General features: G+C 39.8%; 1 protein-coding gene across 2 annotated transcripts in view; it reads right to left on the reverse strand.

The window, feature by feature from the left end:
* Positions 1-1,933: 1,933 nt before the first annotated feature.
* Positions 1,934-22,126, reverse strand: part of LOC140304771 (sarcoplasmic/endoplasmic reticulum calcium ATPase 2) — a 78,020-nt gene continuing 57,827 nt past the window's right edge. For both annotated transcript variants that reach the window (XM_072383537.1, XM_072383538.1), the window contains 8 exons: positions 20,437-20,675; positions 19,635-19,855; positions 19,274-19,476; positions 18,365-18,450; positions 17,628-17,761; positions 6,226-6,343; positions 5,893-6,027; positions 1,934-5,780 (listed from right to left, as the gene is read on the reverse strand). In XM_072383537.1, coding sequence (XP_072239638.1) covers positions 5,598-5,780; positions 5,893-6,027; positions 6,226-6,343; positions 17,628-17,761; positions 18,365-18,450; positions 19,274-19,476; positions 19,635-19,855; positions 20,437-20,675 — 1,319 coding nt within the window. In that variant the 3' untranslated portion in view covers positions 1,934-5,597. The remainder of the gene's footprint in view (positions 5,781-5,892; positions 6,028-6,225; positions 6,344-17,627; positions 17,762-18,364; positions 18,451-19,273; positions 19,477-19,634; positions 19,856-20,436; positions 20,676-22,126) is intronic.

Here is a 22,126-nt window from a genome sequence, read left to right on the forward strand (position 1 = left end):
TTTCTATGTCTATAAATGGAACTCAAGTATTGCCCACCCACTCCCAGTGCCCTTATCACCCATACATATATACACGTGGTAAGACACACACCACATACTTTGGAACTTGTCACCTTTGGCTGCACAAATGCTATAACTGTAACTGTAATATTTTCTCCCATTTTTCGTATTTAAATTGTTTAAGAAAAGAGTTTGAGGTTTAAAACTGTCTATTTTCCACTGACACCAATCTTTTCTTACTGGCACCATCATGTGGTCGTATATAAGAACTGTTCAGAAATGTTAAAGCAAACAAGATTTTTACTCTTACTTTGACTTTTATTTATTTGTAGACAGTATATAGCCAAGATACCTCACTTTTTTTTTTTTCACACAACTTAATTTTGTGTTTGAATACAACAAAAGCTACTCTAAAATCTCGGGGAACATGTTTGCATTAATACTGCTTGTAAGGTGTAAAAGACCTTTAACAAGGGCACTGATACAAGCCCATACCAACACAGAGCCAACGATTTTGCTGATAATAGCTTGGATGCTTTTTGTCTGTGGTCCATAGCCCCCATTTCTTCCAGAGATCTTGAATGCTAACTGGTCTAAGGACAGTACACCTGGTCGAACAGAACAGAAAAGTTTTTTTCATGCTTTTGATAAGGTTAACATAAGGCCTATTTTTTGCAAAGACTGTAGGGCAGTCCCTAAAACAAACCCAGTCTAATTGATCAATTTGTTCATTTTCTTTGACTCAGTAGTTTTGATGATGCTTTCCCAAGAGATGGCTGCAAAGCAGATTGAACTGTCTGCCACAGATCACCAAATGCAGCTGATCATCTTTTGAAATACACAAACCTTAAGTCTCATGAGCCATGGTACATTTGCAGCCAATAATCCAGGACATTTTGGATACATCTGTTTCTATTTTATGGAGCTTTTCTCTACGACGTGTATGCTGTTATGGAAGTTTTCAATCGCTTCCTTCCTAATACCTCTGATGAGCAATGAAATAGAGAAACTTACTTTTTCTGCCGGCCGGCTAAGTTTTTATTCTTCGTTGCAAGGAAAAAGATCAGCCCACACCATTCAGCGGCAATGGTATAAAAAGATACAGACAAAAGCAATACAGAGCATTTATACCTGAGGAGGGGGGCTTTGTTCTTTAGGTGTGTAACCACACCTCCAGGGGGGGTAGGATGCAGTCTTGATGATTAAGAAACAGGAGGTTAAAACAACTATCTTGTCTGAGTGTTAATTAAGAAGTAAATGATTTAAAACAATTAGCGTGTCTGGGTGATACAAATGGTTAATGTGGATTGGAGGGTCTGTCAGTCCTGAGACATAAAATTTACCATCACAATGCCAAATTGTGTTGAAAGCACTGGAGAATGGTCTTCCTTTCCTTCCCCCAGCTTAGGTTTGCTCCATTGCCCTTTAAACACTAAAATTTGTCCTTATTCATTGAATAATTTAGTGATATTCTGCACTGTAGAGGGATAAATATGCAAATGCCTTTTTTCAAATCTTTATTCAAGACACATTGTTTCAATAGAGTTCAGTGATTTTCTCAAACATTTGTTGAAAAACTGGAGATCCTCTGCCCTATTTGCTTCTCAAAGACTCAAAACATCACCTGTTTGAAATTTCAGGAGCATCCAATAAATTACAATACTTAAAGATGCCCCATTCAGATACCAAAGTTATTAAACGTATTATTTTTCTTGTAAACAAATTTGACAGAAATTATGGAATGTACACACACAACATGCACTTGAGATTTGAATATATATGTATATTTCTTATTGTTTGTTCCCCATAATTCTAAAGACAACACCCCCTAACAGCAGAATGAACCGAAAAAAGTGAAAAACTAAATCTTGAAAATGTTGCTTCAGTCTTGTTGTTGATGACGAAGAGCAGCAAAACATAATTAACAACCCTATTATACTTCCTCAGTTTAATCTTTATTTAAACAAGTGAGTCAGTCAAGAGCAGTCTGCAACATTGTGATAATCCTACAACACTCCCTCTCTTTATAACATGAGTATCAACTAATAAACAAGAAGTGTAAACAAACTTGTTACGATGTTTTATAAATAATGACATTCCTCTTTGCAGCACAATGACGTATTGATAAATACTAAAAAAAATTGCTGCAAAAACTATGTGTTTATTCTGCTTTAACAGTATAAAAAAAACTTAATTGCAACAAATTTTTATTTTCAGACTATAATATATAAAAAAAGTTACTTTAAGGTTTTGAATAAATGATGAGTTGTCATGTAACTAAAACAAATACAGAGCAAACAAAACTATAAAACATTTTTTGTCTCAAAGGAACAAGTTTTTTTTTATATAAATGGTATGAAGCAAATATCACATTATTTGGGTAAAATCATTTCTAGAGCAATATTTTGAAGAAATATTTTGGAAAGAATTCTGGATTGAGAAATTGGGAATAATAGATTATATATCTAATACAGTGACCGCTTTACAAGAAAATTCCGTAAGAGAACTTCTGTTGAGCTAAACTGAAAAAAAGTAAAGTTATACAAGAACATGACATTAACATAATAATAACCTCTGAAGATCAAACCTGCGTGAGACTAATGTCAGCCATCAGATGGTGTTAGCTAAACAGAGGAGACATAACCTCAGCTTTTCTGCACAATGCTCAGAGTAGAGTAAATAAACAAAAGCCTTACATTAGCATTATATGTATCCAAACTTACAGTGACTTTTTCTTTTACAGTAAATTATACTAATCTCAAAATATTCAGATTTTTTGCTGAAACAGATTCATATCAGTCATCCTGGTGTAAAGGCTTCAACCCATCTGTGAAGCCTCAATATATCTGAAGAACCACCAGTCTTCACTTAAGACTTTTCAGTGTCATTAACAATAAACACAAAACACTATAGATCTAATAGAACAAAGGTTGTATTGAAGTTTATTCAGGACCCTGACACAGCCTCAGTTTAAGTGAATACCTTTGAGAACCCACCAAGCTTTACATCACCTGCACATTTCTGCAGGATCAATAATTATATGACAAACTCAGGCTAAACTTCCATTTCAAAACAATTTAAAATAGAAATGTGTGGCTTGTATTCTTAAATGGTCTGCTAACAGTTTTCACTGGTTAGGTGCTTCTCTTAGTGTCAAGTAAATTAGAGCAATGATAGTGAATATTTTTGCTGTGGAGTATAAAGATTGCACCAGCTGGAAGATTCTGTTGTATATGCAAATATCAGGTATCATTACTTGTTAATGGGCACATATTACTGTTGTATGGTAATTAAGGATGTAAAGATGATACGTGCATTTGTGTGTATAGTCCACAAAATTTCCAAGCAAACACATTCTTCTAAAAGGTGCTATGCGTAGCATTTTACCACCATTTATGCCCCAACTTGTTCTTTGCAGAAACTATATGTATGAGATCTTTCTATGATGAGATCAAACTTAAGAGTGACAAAGTAGGTTAGTTAAAATAGTTTGCACCACACAAAATATATAATTCTATGTAGAGATTAGCTCAGGTAAATATGATGAAACATTTAGACTAAGTCCATGCTGCAAAGACGAAGAGTTGCTTAGCTAACTGAGCTAACAGATTAAATATTAGCCAGATTAATATTTAAACTGTTATAACAGAAAAGGCAAAACATTAAGTACCACAACAGAACCCATTTACTATCTAAATAATATTAAACTAAGAGGTAAACTCATAAAAAGTAAGCTGTACGCTTTCCCACTTTTCTGTCAAGCACAAAAAGCAACCACAAAACAATCCTTAAAAAATGGAGTGATAATTATACTAAGATGTAAGGATCAGTTAGCTTTGCATTAAAAAAAATCAGCCTATGTTAACTTAAACTATAAACTAAACACACATAAACCTCTGACTTCCTGTTGTTTTTACTGGCCATTATCATAGATGTTTCCAAGCAACTTGTTTTCAGATATTTCATTGGTATAACCTCAGTTGCATCACTTGTTTGAAGCTAGTCAGTGGTTCCTGAGAACTTGGAAGGATTACAAACAAATGGGCTGGTTTAAGTCCAGGTCTTTTAAAAAGATGAAAGCTAACAAAATCAAACTCTTTGGAATATAAATACAAAAAAGAAAGAAAAAAGACAAAAAAATTCAAAGGGAAAAGAAGAAAACTAGTGATTGGCATTGTTTTTTTTGTGTCTCTGGGTAATTTTGGCAGGATATCTAAATGCTGACTGATTTTATAACATAAATTATAATTATACTGATAGTGCTGAATCTTTATGTTTGTTTTAATTGGCTTTAATCAATTTCAGTTACTCTAAACAAGTACCATAAATTCTTGACTATAAGCTGCTACTTTTTTCCCAGGCTTTGAGCACCGCCTTCTAATACGGTGCGGCTAATATATGTTTTTTTTCTTTTCTTTTTATGCCACCAAAAATATTTTGCCTCATAACATTAGACCAATAAAATTAACGTATAGTTCACAGTGGTCCAATGAAACTGTATGATAAATCAAACACACTTACACTACAAAATTATTGTAAATCCGTCATTTGTCCTGGCCCTCAACATGGAAAACAAACAAAGAAATACATATGATGCAGCTTTTAAACTAAAGGCGATCAATCTGAGATGAGATTGTGAGAGCGACAACGAAGAGACTGAAATGAGTGAGGAAGTTCTGAGGCTGTTCAATTCGGACACTGAAAATGACTGATGTTTTTAGTGTGCAGAAAGAAGATGAAGAAGGCGATCAATGACTTTTCCTGGTAGGCTACTGTACGATTTTTTTACCAGCACTGTTCGAAAAAAATACATTTATTGTATTTGTGCGTTACTGATTTAAGTTAAAACCGTTGGTGTTACAAGTACTGTTCAGCAAAAACAGCATTTGCAGTATGTATTTGTTTATGTTACCATACACATTTAACTAAAAGTTTTAAAATCGTTACATGTAACATCTTTCTGTGTAAATATCTCATATTACAATGTGGACACCCGCAGTTTATAATCCGGTGCGGCCTATGCAAGTACAAAATGGATTTTCTTTTTAAAATTAGAGGGTGCGGCTTATATTCAGGTGCGCTCTATAGTCTGGAATTTACGGTACATAATTTCAGTGTGCTAGTAAGCTAAGGATAATTGAAAGTATTTGTGATGTAATATGCAGCCGTACACAATTTAGCATGTAAGGGTCTATAGTGGTATTTTGTCAATCGCCGAAAGTGTTGAAATGAAAAAACAGACCAATATTGGCAGCCAACAAAAGGAAATGATAGGTACTTGTACAGTGCAAGTGAGCAAGGGGAATGAACAGTTGTGATCACAGAAAAATGGCTACACATAGCGCCTTCATTCATGAGGAAATTGTCGTATAAAACAACCTTACATATTTTGTATTTTTCTTTTTCTGATTGTCTGTTGGCAAAATTTTTTCACTCCTTCTTCTGAACATTGTTGTTACACTACTCAGAAAATATATATATCTTTGCTTCCACATACCCTCAGCCTCATGCATTCTACGCCCCAACACTTGCTTTTTTTCCCCCACTCTTGTGTTTCAGTGTTTCCTTTGCAGCCCACCCATCCTCTTTTTCTTCCGTCACTCCCAGAAGATGTTGGTGATATCAGAGTCCAGACTGAAGATCCAGATCACTAGCGGTGCAGAAATCAGGACGAATGACCAGGACACGCCCTTGACTGACTGACATAGTCTCGAAATCGCTGCACCAACAAATCCCAAGTTGGCCCTTGACCTCTGCAGCTCCTCCTCCTCTTCTACTGTCTTTTTTGTAAAATGGAATTCAGCAAAAGGCAGGAATATGACAGGATTAGACTAAATGTATTTAATTGTGCAATAACCTGCTGTGTACCACACCCCAGCGATCCCTTCTTACCTGGATCTGGCAACCTGGCTCGATATAGTTGCGAGCTAGGAACTTGAGGGCCTCATCCATCAAGATAACAGGAAGTGACATCTTCAACACCACCACCCACTGAGTCCATGACAAAGGTCGTATTTGGAAAATCACCTGAGGTAACAAGCACCCACAGCATGATGCTGGTGATTTTGGGGTATTTTATCTGCTCATGTGCATTCACCAAAAATGACTGGATGATACTTGAGTTCTATGATCACGTGTTCTGATTGTCCCATAAGGGTATAATGCTCTTCCATAAAATACCAGTGGGCAACCTTTCAAAGACATAGTGTATGTATGAATCCTTACCGGCAGTGGGTCAACATATAGAATGAGAAAGTGTAGGGCCATAGATAGACATATGGCCCCCACGAGCCAGGGGTTTGACCAGGGAGGCATTTTTAACAGGGACTGGTTCTCTGAAAGACTGGACAGAAAAAAGAAAGAAGTCACATTAATTGTTGACAGTGCAACTAACATCTCTCACCTGAGGGGAATACTTCAAATAATGCTCAATACAGCAGCCATTGTTTATGTTAGCTGGCTTAACAAAACTTAAAATTCTTGAGATAACGGGTAACACAATGGTAATTATCCACTTTCGTTGTTTTCCTCCTCAGGCTTGCTGAGCCGCTGTCACAGTACTTTGTTAATAGTGGGTGAGCGTGTGCATGCCAGGGTCAATAGCTTCTCCACTTCCCTGTATAAGCAGGGCTTGATAGGGGCTCCCTTCTGGGCTAGGGGCCAGGGCTTTTGGCCTGATGTCTACCATTGGGCCAGACAGGGCTAACCGATGTATGATGGGGTCATCGCTCTGTTGGTTGAGATGGGGACACTAGCTGCTTAAGAACAAGGTAGCTAAGGAGCCAACACACATCCTATTTCCTTCTCAGCTACTACACTGCACTGTCCAAAGTACTGGGCATGGCTGTGTGACTGTATCCAGATCTGTAGCTGGATCTACTATGACTGGTACTGGTTCTGCACACCTTTTGCAGTTATACAATTATTTACTGTTGCTATACATTGTGAGCAAATTACACACAGTCTCATTCTGGCATTGTTTTAGTGCAGATTGGGTGATGTTCATAGTAGCACTGTATACTGTGGGCTGGTTTTGGAGCAATGCTCCAGTGCCATCAGTCATACAGTTTAAATGAAAATAGTTTTTTCAGCCAGACCTTTAGGCCTCAGGCTACATGCATGTGGTGGTTTAAAGATAGCATGGTAGCAGTAGCGAGGCCTAGCTGGCCTAGACCTACATGACTCACAGGCAGACTACATGGCAACTGACACTGGAACAAACACAACTATGAGGTGGAGATAAGACTAAGAATAGGGGCACGGACCTGTTCTCTAGGGCTAGAACTGGGCAGAATAGTTCTCAGAGCAAAGAGAGCGTAGCTGGAGAAAATAAAAGTAGTAGGCTAGAGGGAAATTGTCGCGATTTAGGTTTGATTCATGTCTTGTCTCGTCAATTCCTGTTTTATTTTGAAATATTAACTTCCCTCTCATTTCAGGTACCTTGCTCTTCCTCCTGTGTCAAGTGTCTGATTGTCTTCCCTGATTCCCAAAGTGTTTCCACCTGTTCCCCTTGGCTCCTCTTGTGCTCAAATAGTCTGCGTCTCCCTTGTCTTGGGCCAGTGTGTTGTCTCTGTTATGAGCTTCATTACTCGCGTCTTGGTCCACAGTTTCCACGTCCTTAGTTTCCACCGCCACAGAATCCTCGAGCCTGCAGTGAGCGATCCTCCTGCAGAGCACATCCTTTTGTTGTAATTTATCCTCTAAGCCATAGCTTTAGTTTGCACCACGGTAAGTTCCACAGCCTGGTTTCGTTCCTCCGTTTTTGGAGAGGTTTTTATTTGTAACCTTTCCATAGTGCCTCTGTTTTTGAGAGAGCTTCTTTTGTTTAAGTCCGCCTCAGTGAGAGAGCGTGAGTTTATTTGTAATCTTTAATAGCCCTTTGTTTTCCTCCTGGAGTGGAGAGGTTTTGATTTGGATCATTTTCAAAGCAGCACTTTCCTTCACCATAGTTATCAAGGAGAGTGCTTCAGGAATTTCACAGCCTCTTTATTTGCTCTGTTTGGAGATCCTCCTGCTGTTTATTATAAATAAACATTCTTGACTCTGAACTGATCCTGCATCTGTGTCCTGAGGCCGTGACAGAAATAAGCTCCAGGTTTGTCCTTGTGGCTGTCAGAAAGTAACGTCAGTTAAAGGCCTTAAAATGTATCAGGGAAGAAAGAGATGCGTGGTAAAAGAAGGGTAGCACTTTTTAAGAAGTCAATCGTAAGTCCGATGAAGTCCAGCGGCAGGTAGAAAACTACAGTCCAAAGGATATCAAAAACACAGCTACGGAGCAGGAGGTTCTAGGAAGGGATGCAGCTGATACTGAGGTGAATAGGCCAGTTAGAGAGAGAAATATGGAGCAGAAAGCTAGAGTTAAGTGGCCTAGGGCAAATGGCAAAAACAGTGGGAGGCAGTCAAAGATTTGATATTAATATTAAGTAGGCTAGGAGGAAATGCAAGCGATAGGCTAGAGAAGATGGGAGATATAATTTACTCCTATGGTGATGAAAGATTTGGGGTGCAAGATAGAGGGTTGAAAGAGTACAATTAGTGAAGTTGAGACGGCAAAGAGAAATGGAGAAACTGGTTAAGGAAAGAAGAAACTTAAGAAAGCAGTGGAAAAGAGCTGCAGAGGAAGAGAAGGAGGGAATGAATGTTTTGAAGAAAGAATTGAGAAGCAGGCTAGCAATATGCAGAATGGCTAAATATCTCAGAAGAGAAAAGAGAAAGAAGATAGAATATGTAAGGACTGCATTTTATAGGGACCAGTTCAAGTTTGTTAAAGGGTTGTTTAACCAGGAAACGGGAGGGCAGCTTAAAGTAACAAAGTCAGAGGTGGAAGAGTATCGAAGAAATACATATTCATATATTGAGCAATGTAGAGTAGTAGGCCTTCCACCGGACATGCCACCATTAGGAGAAATAGCTCATAAGATGGATGTTAGACCACCTAGGTGGAAAGAGGTTGAGGAGTTAGTCAGGCGTGCAAAGGCTTCGTCGGCCCCAGGGCCAAATGGAGTCCCCTACCGGGTTTATAAAAGTGCACCTGATATCTTAAAGTTTTTGTGGAGGCCATTAAGAATAGTTTGGGAGAAACAGATATTCCTAGAGCATGGTGTAGGGCAGGAGGCGTTCTTATTTATATTTGGTTCAGTGCCACACAGCCTTATTTGGAAAGTGTTTTATTATTTTAGAGTACCTGCAGTTGTTGTTAACTAAATAAGAGCTTATTTCCAGGATATTAGACTGTGCCTAAGTACAACAGGTTGGCAGAGGCAATAATCTCATACACTGTCTGTGTATGATATTCCATTATCTCTTGCAGAAAAAATGGCAAGATAAGTTAGCTTTTACATTAGGACGTGGCTAGGTGTTCCTAGATGCTTAAGAACTGTGGCACTGTATAGGTAAGGCATACTCAAGCTCACACTATCAAGTCAAGTAGAGGAGTTTAAATGTACTAAAGTTATTACAGAGCTCCTGTAGCTGGGAGTAATGATGTGGTAGTTAGTAAGGTGGTTCCAAACCCAACTAAGGGGAGGAAATGGAATCCAAGAATGGCAGCTCAGGAGGCAGAAGCAACTCTTAGAAATACAGAGATTGTGGGTAATGTTCAAATAGTCTGGGGACGCTTGGGGCTTGGCCCAAGCAAACCAGTGTGGAGTAGAGCAGTAGCAGCAGGTCAGTCTTTCAAAGTATCCTGGCTTGGTCACACTTCTGCAGCGCTTCACCTCGCCACAGGGGTCCCCCAAGGTTCAGTACTGGGACCTCTTCTCTTTGCCATATACACCAACTCACTGGGACAGATCATCCGATCACATGGCTTCTCATACCAATGTTAGGCTGATGATACCCAGCTCTATCTGTCATTCCCACCTGACGACCACACGGTCTCAGCATGAATCTCAGCCTGTCTCTCTGACATATCAACATGGATGAAAGCCCATCACCTCCAACATAACCTCCCAAAAACTGAACTGCTTGTCTTTCCAGCCAAACCAACCATACACCACAGCATCTGCATACAAACTGAATCCCTATCTCTTGCTCCATCAAAAGTAGCTAGAAACTTGGGTGTCATGATTGATGACCAACTAACCTTCAAAGATCACGTTACCTCGGTTGCTCGTTAATGCCGCTTTGCATTACTAAACATAAGAAAGATCAGACCATACCTAACCCAACATGCCACCCAACTCCTGGTGCAGGCCATGGTCATCTCCCACCTTGACTACTGCAATGCTCTCCTAACTGGTCTCCCAGCCTGCACTATGAAACCTCTGCAGATGGTCCAGAACGCGGCGGAACGTCTGGTCTTCGATCAGCCTAAAAGAACACACGTCACCCCTCTGTTCATTGAACTCCACTGGCTACCCTTAGCCGCCCGCATCAAATTCAAGTCACTGATGTTAGCCTACAAAGTGCTTAATGGAACGGCTCCCATCTACTTGAATGCTCATGCAAAGGCTTATGTCACAGCTCGGTCCCTCTGTTTGTCCCAGGATTGTCGTAGAGCAGTGCCTACACCACACCTAAGACAATCCAAACTCTTTTCATGTGTCGTCCCACAATGGTGGAATGACCTACCGAGCACTACCAGAACGTCCCTGTCTATCTTCAAGAAACTCTTGAAAACCCGGCTCTTCAGAGAGCATCTCCTATCCTAGCACTTACCTTGTACTTACCTACCCCCTCAATCTTCGCACTTTATCTTTCTGCACTTCCTTCTATGCCTGCACCCTATCTCTACTCTGTCACCTCTGACAGAGTCGGACTAGTGGGTTCCTTCTATGTAGTTTATTGTTAGCTTTTTATATAGCTTGTTATGTCAGAATCAGAGGCAGGGGGGATGGAAAGTTAGGATCTGTCCAGTGGAAGTAGGATGTAGAGGATTTGTTGTAAAGTCTGTTGTCTCATTTTTGTGGGAGTTGGGTGTAAGTGGACAGAGTGTGAGGAAAATAGTGAAGGAAGTGTCAGATGAAGCAGTAAAGTCCAGTCAGAGGATTTGGATCAGAAGAAGCAATGGTAGCTAGGGGCCCAGGAGGGGGTCACTTAGGGTAAACAGACTCTTGGAAGAAGCAAGGAAGAAATCCAGGATGTATTTAAGAGGAGGGTGTGGCCCATGTGGGCCTTTTGAAACCAGGCGGCCATTTTAGGTAAGTTGGCCTGTCTGGCCTTGTTTTTGCAGGCATTTTCAGTGATTGTAGGCCTGTTTAGGTGAGTTTGTTCGTTAAATCTACTTGTGTGACTTGTCCTGCCTCCACCTCTGGCACCCTCTTTACTTTCATTAACCCCTTACCCAAACCAGGGTTTGAATTCCATTCCTATTAATCTTTGCTTCTTCTATTTGTTATAATTGGCTTTGATCTTAGACATTATAAATTCATATTCTGTATTTTCCTAAATAACCTATGTTCCTAGCTGGTACTTTTCCACTTTGCTCATACTGCACAACAGATGACCTTAAATGGTCCAAGACCTTAGAAGGACATAAACAACTGGGTCAGACAAAATATCTCTATTAGGGCAGATAGGTCTGATACATTAGATCCACGCCTAAAACAGCACTCACACACTCACACATTGTTTATCACATCCAAAGAACACAACAAGGACAGCAGCTGGCCTGAGCATGTCACCCAAAACTGGCCAATTATACTCTGACAAGTGTGAAAACAACTTCTGTGAGATAAAGCTGAATATAAATATAACATGTTTCCGGATATCGGGGCTCGGCCTGACGGATTTCCTGCGGGAGCTCTGGCACTCCGAGTCCAGCGCTGCAATATACTTTACTTGTGACCACTAATAAATACTTTTTTAATAAACGATTTCTCCAGCTTGTTCTTGAGCGTCCAATGAAAAAAATCGGGCTAACATATTTCTACCCCCTACCCAAACCAGGGTTTGTATCCCCACCCTACTATCCTACTATGACTGGTGTGTAGTTGGTGAGAGGCTGGGGTAGCTTGTGATTGTGGAAAAAAAAAAAAAAAGATTGTTGTTGTGGTGTGAGGAGCAGTGATAGCCGGCATTAGAGGAGTGACTCTGGGATGTCAGTGATCACTGTCTAGCCTCCTTGAGTGTCGTAGGCCCAACTAGATGAAACACAGATGATAGGAGGTACCCACCTGATGCCCCCAATGACATGTTGGCCAGCACTGCTCACTGGTCTATATAGGGGTTATAGGGAATTATTCACTGAGTCTCGTCCATTTTTAAATTTATTTTTTTTAGCGCAAATTTCTTGTGTTAACCTTGAATAGCTCAAGCTCTTTTCAGCTAATGATGTATATATTGTGTTAGTTTGACCAAAATTGGACTTTTAAAATATGTTTAAATATGTTAGTCTGAAATCGTATGAAATCGAGCTTCTTGAAGCTGGATCATTGCATCCAGACATTGCAGTTGGAAGTCGAATCAGACTCAAACTGGCCTTGGAGCTCTGAACATGCTCCACTGTTCCCATCCAGTACATAGAAGAGGAAGCCAGTAACAACAAAGAACAACCACAAGGGATAACGAACATCTCTTTGTGAAAACAGTGACTTGTGAGCATATGTATCAATATCGCTGGATTCCCAATAACGATGCAAGTTGAGGTGTAACCGTAGCTCCACTAAAAGTACATGTAAACTTACTGCATATGTCTTAATTTTACTCTCACTCTCCCACTCTCATTACATTTGCCATCTGTGGTGCTGCTCTTTGTTCACTTTGTTGCCCACTGAATTGACAGCGGTTGAAAAGAATACAATAGAAAAATACTTTATTCATCCCCCAATGGGAGAAATTCAAAATTAGTCCAACTAATTAAAACATTTTTTTTACAATGGTTGTATATTAGAACAATAACAACAATAACAATAAATTAATACATAAATAAATAAATTTGAAAAAAACATTTCAGCAATTACTGTTAAAAAGCCTTATGGCTGTGGGGACAAAGCACCTCCTGAACCTCTCAGTCCTGCAGCGCAGTGAAATGAGCTTCTCACTGTAACTGCTCCTCTGTCCTGCCAGGATGCTGTGGAGACGATGTTTATTGTTCTCCACAACAGAATATAATTTCCTCCTCATCCGTTGCTCCACCACAGCACTGAGAGGGTCTAGCCTTCTGCTTACTTGTCCAGCTGCCTACAGTTTTTGTCTGTAGTACAACTCCCCCAGCAGACAACAGCATAGAACAGTGCAATGATAGCGTGTATCATGTACATCATGTCACTGCAGACATTGAAGGACCTGAGCCGACTCAGGAAAAAAAAATGACTCTGGCCCTTCCTGTACACTGCCTCTATGTTGGCAGACCACTCCAGTTTATTATCCAGCAACACCCACTTGTATTTGCAGGTCTCTATCTCCTCTCTATCAATGCAGACTGACTGGCATGGAATTTTAGATCTCCTGAATTCCATCATCAGCTCTTTGGTCTTGGCAGTGTTCAGGAGCAAACGGTTCTTTTTGGTCCAGCCACTGAAGAACTCTACAAGGTCCCTGTACTCCTTCTCCTGTCCACCGCGGACACATGCCACAACAGCCGTATTATTAGAATACTTATGCATGTGGCAGGACTCCGAGTTGTACCTGAAGTACACGGTGAGAAGAAAAGGAGCCAAAACAGTACCCTGCGGAGCCCCAGTACTGCATTTCAGTGTTACAGAAACACATCTCCCCATCCTGACATACTGTGGTCTGGCAGTCAGATAATCTATAATCGACGATGTCAGGGAGGGGGCCACACCCATAGCTTGAAACTTGTCTTTCAGTATGGGAGGCCGTATGGTGTTGGGGGCACTGGAAAAGTCAAAGAACATGATTTTCACATTTGAACCAGGCACATCCAGATAAGCATATGCCCGATGCAGCATGTACAGAATCATGTCTTCCACTCCTATGTGTTTCTGGAAGGCAAACTGGATGGGGTCAAGATCCTTAGCAACCTGTAATCTGATGCGATGAACAAGGAGTCTCTCAAAGGGCTACATGATATGAGATGTCAGCTCCACCGGTTGCCCTAATTTGGGCAACGTTATGAGACAAGAAGAATAGTCAGGAAACTCATCTCCATAATCGTATTAGCTGCACCTGATGGAGTGTGCCAATGTTATGATCATTATGTGAATACTAGGGGCCTCACCAAATATTAACACATTAACACAGAGATACAGTATGTATAAATAGAACCTTTATCATCTTAGGAAAGGCTGCCAAATCTACAATGAGGGCATATAAATCAGGTGGTCATTAGGAAATCTGTTTCATGATGACTACCTTGGGCGGGCACAGAACTCATTATCCTCTTGTCAGTGCATCATCAGACATGTGTATAGGGCTGTCGTGGTAACTGCAGAAATTAAATTGCATGATGGGCTGCCGCGATCACCGTATGTGACCGCAGGTGTAACTTCAGTTCAATAATTATACGGCCATTACTCCGTCCATGCAGGACTGTCCAACAAGATGGGGCTCCAAACAGAAAATGGTAGACCGAGTCTTGGAGCAAATCCCCGCTATAAAAAGAGTGCTGGATGATCGGGGGCATCAGCCCCTCGGTGCTACCAGTCACTAGCGGCAAAAAAAGAACACTCGGAGACCTGCTGTAGTCACGGACAAGCATGTCTGCAACCGTCCCGAAGAGAGCCAGAGCCAACCTGGAGCTCACTCGCTACCTGCAGGAGGAACCCATCGACCCTAATGAAAACCCCCTGGCATGGTGGCGCAACAACCAGGAGAAATTTACCTTGGTCTTCACAGTCGCACGCAAGTACATGTGTATTTGCGCAACTAGCGCACCATCCGAGAGGGTTTTAAGTGTTGCTGGAAATGTTGTCACCCCTCTCAGATCTTCTCTCAAACCGCATAAGGTTAATATGCTGGTTTTCCTGGCTATGTAGTGAAGTGCTTTGAGTGGTCAGTTAGACTAGAAAAGCGCTATACAAGTACAAGTCCATTTACCATTTACCATTTAACCGGGCTATAAATCATTGTCCTTTTTGTGTGTGTGAATGTGAAATTATGGTGCCTGGTACATCTAATTTTGTATACTTAATTTAACCCTTCCAGGGCGTTCAAAAAAAGTTCCTTTCACGGGGTTAGTGGCTGTTTTCAGCCACTAACTTTTAACTGCTGTACAAATATACCGGATAAATATTTTTTTCCAATTTATTTGCACAGATCTGTTAATCCACTTCAGCCCTGATCAAAACTACTAAATATAAAAAAATAAATAAATTAAGATTTTAACCCTGTAAGTGCCAATTAAGGAGATTAAGTCACTGATTTTGGGAGGGGAAAAACACAAAATTACCTATTTTCAATATGAAAAATGATTGGAAAAAGGAGATTTTTTTACTAGTTATCACAGTCTTGGATGTGTCAAAGATTTGTATCATAACCAGGCTATAAATCATTGTCCTTTTTGTGTGTGTGTGTGAATGTGAAATTGTAGTGCCTGGTACATCTCATTTTGTATACTTAATCTAACCCTTCTTGGGCGTTTAAAAAAAAAGTTCCTTTCACGGCGTTAGTGGCTGTTTTTACAGACAGACAGGTGTTAGACAGACAGAGACATACGCACACGCACACACACACACACACACACACACACACACACATACACACACTAATATGCTCATAAACTCCATTATATAAATACAGAAACTAGACTATAAATACAACAGGCCTATGTAATAGGTAAATGGGTAAACCAGGTGGTCAACAGGAAAATAACCTCATTCGAGCCCTTCTGAACAGGGTTAACCACCCTGAATGAAAAAATTATATTTATATAGTGTCATGTGTCTGCATTCAAAAATGTGGTTATAATGGTCATTTTGTGTGTATTTTTCCCCATATCAGTGACTTTAAGTTTTAAATTGGCATTTAAAGGGTTAAAATTCAGACATTTAAAAAAAAAAAAATTTGTAGTTTTGATTAGAACTGAGGTTGACTAGCAGATTTATGCATAAAAAATTGAGAAAAACATTTATCTGATATATTTTTACAGCATGAAAGGGTAGTAAATTTGTCTACAGTGTATTATTGACTCAGCGAAAATTTTGAAATCATAATTTCAAATTATATGTCAAATTAATGTTAAAAAATCATGCCATTTGCTGCAATACTGTGAAAATTATAGTGAAATTAAGAGGAAAAATTACCCCAGTGGACGTTTTTGTCACTAATACTCGAGAAGAGTAAAAAAAACAAGCACTTGTTTTTTTTATTTCAGTAAGATGCTGCAGCCAAGTTTGTATTTAAAAGTTCAGCCTTCTCCTGAATTTTATTTTTAAGTTCAATCAGTAGGAGAACCAACTTGCATCTCGCATCTGTGCTGTTATTGCCCTTTGATCTGCATTCAATAAAATAAAAAGTGTTATAAAATGACTTTTTTTTTTATAACCTTTTTTAAATGTGTAAGCACCGTGTTTCAGAGTAAATATTGCAATGAGTTTAGTAATTTAGTAATTAACCAACGAATCTGTTACATAGTTAGAAAAAAAAAAAAAAGCTCCTGAAGCATAACATTTTTGTGATTGTTTAGTAAGTGAATCATCATTGCGCTGGTTGAACTGTGGTAAGCAAGATTCATCCCACATAATGTGCATTAGACTTTGTTGTCCAGTTGAGAGAAATACTGCCATGCTTGACTTAGTTTTGTTGTCATTGCCAACATCTCTGTTGCTTCAGCGACAGGTGCAAACTCACCAGAAACAGCGCTATTAGTTCTGCATCTCTGCATTGTGAAACATAGTCTCCTCCTGCCCCAAACAAAAATTGACAATGTGCGTTGTTTCTCCTAATTGATTAGTCTTGCACATCCCTCGTGAGTGAACATGTTTAAATAACCTATTCCCTCAGCTGAGAATATCCATTGCTCCATTGAGTTCTGGTCGAAAAGGATGATTTTTGGTTCAAAATAAAAATCCATGGATGATCAGCCTTTTTATAATAGAAAAGTCAAATCCCATTTTTTGTCTTTCCCCCACTCTTTAAATCACACCTGCAAGTGTGCAAGTGTCCTCTTGCACCTTGAAGCTGAGATACAGGAAGTAATGGCTGAAATATTCCCCGATGAACACCTGCTTCAAAAAACCATAATGTTATGTATCAAAAAGCGAGGGGGTGCTTTTATTATAGTGTGAGGACTCAAGCACATCACAGGTGTGTGGACCCTCTCTCATGTTTTAATCACAAGTTGATGTGGACATCGCACAATGCCACTATGTAGAACCTGAACATTAACATTAAATAATCATACCTTAACATTAAAATTAGTTTAATCTTTATTGGAATCCATGATCATCTTTACACCCATATGTGAGATAATTTTCTTTATTATAGTGCTGACAGGAAGAGTCTTATGTTGTCAGGGGAAGGATGCCTCCACTTGCAAGGTAAGGGTTCAGATAACACTTTTCACAAGATTTTACACAGCCATGACTAATGTAGTGAAAATCAAGTTATCAAACTAAAACGCTTGTGGTTAAATAAAGGACACTTGTAACCAATAGCACAGTGCACTCTTTAAATAGTGCTTCTCAGGTTAATCATTTTCCAAGTTGAATTCTTTTGGAGGCAGACCACTGAAGTGGCTGAAATACTACGGCTGTCAATGTTTGGAATGATTGTTCTGTTCTTACCTGTTCAAGGCGTTGCACATTTCTATGGTAACCAGCACAGACAGAGCCATAGTCATGGGATACGGAGACTCAAAGACTGAACACTGCACACCAGCAAACTCAACATGGCCTTCACTGCACTGTAGATAATGGGACTGTGGTGGACACAATCGGTATATAACAATACTATGTTATGTCACATTCTATTTATTGTACAATTATAGACATCTTTAATGGTTCCATCAAATTCTCTGGATTAATTAACAGATTTTGTGTGTTACTATTTAGCAGGCACTATTCTATTCAACTTGTATCAAACATAAATAATAACAGAAAGTCTTGAGCAATCATATGAGCAATGTAAAATGAGACCATGGTGGAAATAATCCTGACAGAAATAGCTTTCATATACTTGGAAATGGACGTTCTTCATAACCCAACCAACAATTTCAAGTATGAAAAGAAACCAGAATATTTTTTATCCCTTGTTTTCTAGTTTCACTGACAATAATAACTTTCTAAAACACATATCAAAACATTGTTGTTGTTTTTTTATCAGATCTGATAACTGACCTATAATATGCTGAAACTACTGTGTACTGACAGCTTGCAGTCAATGAGCCCAATATGTGTTATAAACTTACAAAGTTAAATTTGAGAGAGACGCACAATCATTTTTATGTACCTTTGCTACCACCAGCCTGTATATATATCAAACAACTCTAATCTTGAATCTTGCAGAAGAAACAGAAGTTTACCAGCTGATAGAAAGAAAGTTTTGGTCCATCGTGAGCTGCCATAAACCACCAGGCAGCAGCTCCAACAGTGGCTGCTCCCACGTAACCTAAAAAACACACTACTTGTTCAGTGGTAAGAAACTGATTATTGGATGATGTGGTGCATTGTGAAAGGTCAGCAGTATTTAGGCTAAAGTTACTCTCAAAGACAATGCAAAAAATAGAAATGTCAAACCCTCATGCATGACAGTATGGAAGCGAATCGTAACCATAATTGAAATTAAAATGCATTTGCAGAAATGCTTTTTCATTTTAAGAATGTGGCTGCATTATTGGACTCATAAATAAAATTAGTAATCAATCATTCCATTTGCATTTGCATTTTCTTCTTCAAGATTGCACATTAGTGCTTTTTCGTTTTCATGGTCTGCCCATAAAATACTGCTCATGATTCGAAAACGAAAAAGCAATCTGAGCGGTGCAGCAGAGTGACGTCAGCTCTTCTTCAGCTCCCTGCTGACCGAGCTACCCATCTTGTTCGGTAGGGGGCGGTGTGCACATCTGCATTGCATTACATTCCAAATGTGCCGGGAAATTGATTGAATTGCTGGGTCTTTAGAGGAGGCATCACAGATCATGGCGCTGCCTCAAAAACACTGTTAGAATTAGCTGAGCAGGTAGAATCTAATAATATATCTGGGTCTGATGCCCGTGGCCGAGTAGAACAAGTCAGAGAGCTTAGCTGCATACTCTGCCGTCTTTGCTCGATTCGCTTCCATATGACAGTTTTTATTTAAAAATGAACTCTTATTCAAATGGGTGATATACTCAATGATTAATAACAGTCTTATGTGTGGCAGAAAATGATATTTAAACCAGTGAGCCATTTCTAATCTAAAATATGCGTGTGACAGTGTGACCATGACTCACATCCAATGATGAGGTAGCGACAGAACAACCATCTGGAGATCAGCGGCTCTTTGGGAGAGCGAGGAGGACGAGACATGATGTCCAGGTCTGGGGGATTGAAGCCCAGAGCGGTTGCTGGGAAACCATCAGTGACCAGGTTTACCCATAGCAGCTGGACTGGGATCAGCGCCTCAGGCATGCCCAGTGCCGCTGTCAGGAAAATACTGAAGGGGACACACGAAAAAGGAGGAGACAGGCTGAGCTTGTTTATATAAAATAGACGTCTCTCTCGTTCTCTAACAAATTAGGACCACACTTACAAATAGCCAAGCTTTTAGGCTCAATTTTCTGTATTCACTTGCACATTGTACTCCCCACTCACCAGACCACCTCTCCTATGTTGGATGATATCAGATATCTGATGAACTGTTTCATGTTGTTGTAAATGGCTCTCCCCTCCTCCACAGCAGCCACAATTGTGGAGAAGTTATCATCAGCCAAGATCATCTCCGAGGCAGACTTGGCCACCGCTGTGCCACTGCCCATAGCAATACCAATTTCTGCCTTCTTCAGCGCCGGAGCATCATTCACCCCATCACCTGTCTAAACCAGTGAAAGAGGGGATGGAAAGAAGTGCAGTTACAACTGAAATTGGACATTCTTTGGAATTATCATATGGACTGCTCATGCAATGAGTGGCTGTTCTATACAGATCTTACCAGGTGTACAATGTGCTGTTAAGAAAGAGGTGAACAAGAAAAATGCACAACACTATCTTCAGAGAAAAACCCAGCAACAAGATAAAAACCTTAATCCAGCCCTGAAACGTAGAGAGGGAAGCATTTTCTTCTCTTTACTATTTTTGTCTTTATGCTTTTAGATATGGGTTATTATCGTAAAAATTGTTAAAAAAATTTAACACCGAAAGCGTAGAAGATGTTAGTTGGTGTAACATCACAATCAATACTTGACAATCTGAACATCTCTGTTCCGAGCATCAGTTTAATTTAGTCTGAAGCACAGATTTTTTTCTGAATTTATATGAAAGACCACAAAGTGAGGAGGCAAGTTCCCGGCAATTACCAAAATGTTCATCTCCTTTTCTCTGCTGATTGCTGTTGTGCTGATTATCAAAAAGCTACATGATACATCTTTAAAATGCAAATACAAGCCTACACTCTCACCATGGCAGTGATGTCGCTCAGACTCTGCAGATACTCCACTATACGGCTCTTATGAGCTGGTTCCACACGGGCAAAGCACCGTGCTGTCTGACAGGCCTGGCGCTGCAGGTGAGGCGGCAGCTCGTCAAACTCACGCCCTGTCAGCCCCCCAATGACCCCTGCACCCTCTTGCTCCTCCTCCTGGTCTGTGATGATGCCCACCCTCCTGCAGATTGACAAAGCTGTCCCTTTGTTGTCACCTAGAGGAAAACAGAAGGGTGAGCTGTCACATCAATGATCTTGTTTTATTGTCCAAAAAGAAAGAAACTAAAGAAACAGGTTTTTTGACAGATTCACTAAAGACTGACACAAAGCCTGTTTGTTGTTTTAAGGATGTATTAAGGCTTACATAAAGTAATTTGTTCGGCTGGTCCTGTTGCATGCACAGTCATGGGAGTTTCCCTTTCAAGTGACAGAGTAGAGAGGTAAAAAATGAATAAGTAAGGAGTGGCTGTAGCTCAGTAAGAAACGCAGTCACCTACTAATCGGAAGGTTGGTGGTTTGACTCCTGGCTTCTCTGGGCCACATGTCTAAGTGCCTTTGGACAAAAAATTGGACCTCACGTTGCCTTTGTCCATCTGTGTACGAATGTGTGTGAAAGCTTAAAAGAAAGCTCTGTGTAGCCTATATGGATATACTATTTGTAATGTTTTTTTGTTCTAAAGTTCTTAAGGTGTGGTTTCTGAAGGTGAAATTTCACTGTTATTATTTTCACCTTCATTGTATTTCTTCCTGTGGTCACAACTGGAAACAGTGCAGAGGTATCTAACATTCCTAAATTTCTAGTCCCTCTTCTTGGTAAGAAAATATCAGATGTTGATCTGCTTTATTTTAGCTTGTAACAAAACATCAAAATAAATCTAAATAAGCCCCAACAGTCAGGATCAGTGTGGGATATCTTTGCTCTCATGATGATGGCTGTATTACACATGTGCAGTCAAAGAAAATCATTAACAAACACAGGCCTTTTTTATCTTAAAGAAGATGGAGAATTGATCAGTTCTATTTTAAAACAGTCTAGACACTGACTGTGTATGAAAAATAGAGATAAGCACACAGTCACCAGCAAAATTATTCAATCATCATTGTATTGAATTCCCCATGCAGTTAGTGGTCTGTTGTCATACTGCTGTTTCAAAGCTTGGAATTAAACTGTTACCACTTTTGGTAATTGTAGCCAGATCTGAAATGCACAGGAGTGGGGAACCTGGGGACAATACATGTGCCTTGGGTAACCAATATATCACTCAATAATGCATATCTTAAAATAATATTTCATTTTATATATCTTATCGAGTGTATTTTAATCAAAAACACTGAGCTGAGAATGAAGCAGCACAGGAGTGGAATCAATGTGTCTTTTTAGGTTCTGATACTCCTTTATCTTCCTAATTCCAAACTAAAGCTGAAAAGCAAACATCATTTTAAATAAACCATTGAAAGGGCGGTCTTAAGCAGGTCACTGAATACGTCTCACAAAACAACCTCCTTGACCTTAAAATGGCCACTCAACTGAAACGGTTTTGTTGGCTGCGACAGAAGCCTTAAAAGAAGCCAGAGCGACAGCTAAGTCCTCAATACTTATCCTGCCCGACTTATCGGCTGCATTTGACACGGTTAACCAGTGTATCCTTTTGTCCATACTCTTAAG

This window comes from Leuresthes tenuis, unplaced genomic scaffold (genome assembly GCF_036924035.1).
Source record: "Leuresthes tenuis unplaced genomic scaffold, fLeuTen1.0.hap1 SCAF_4, whole genome shotgun sequence".
NCBI lineage: Eukaryota > Metazoa > Chordata > Actinopteri > Atheriniformes > Atherinopsidae > Leuresthes > Leuresthes tenuis.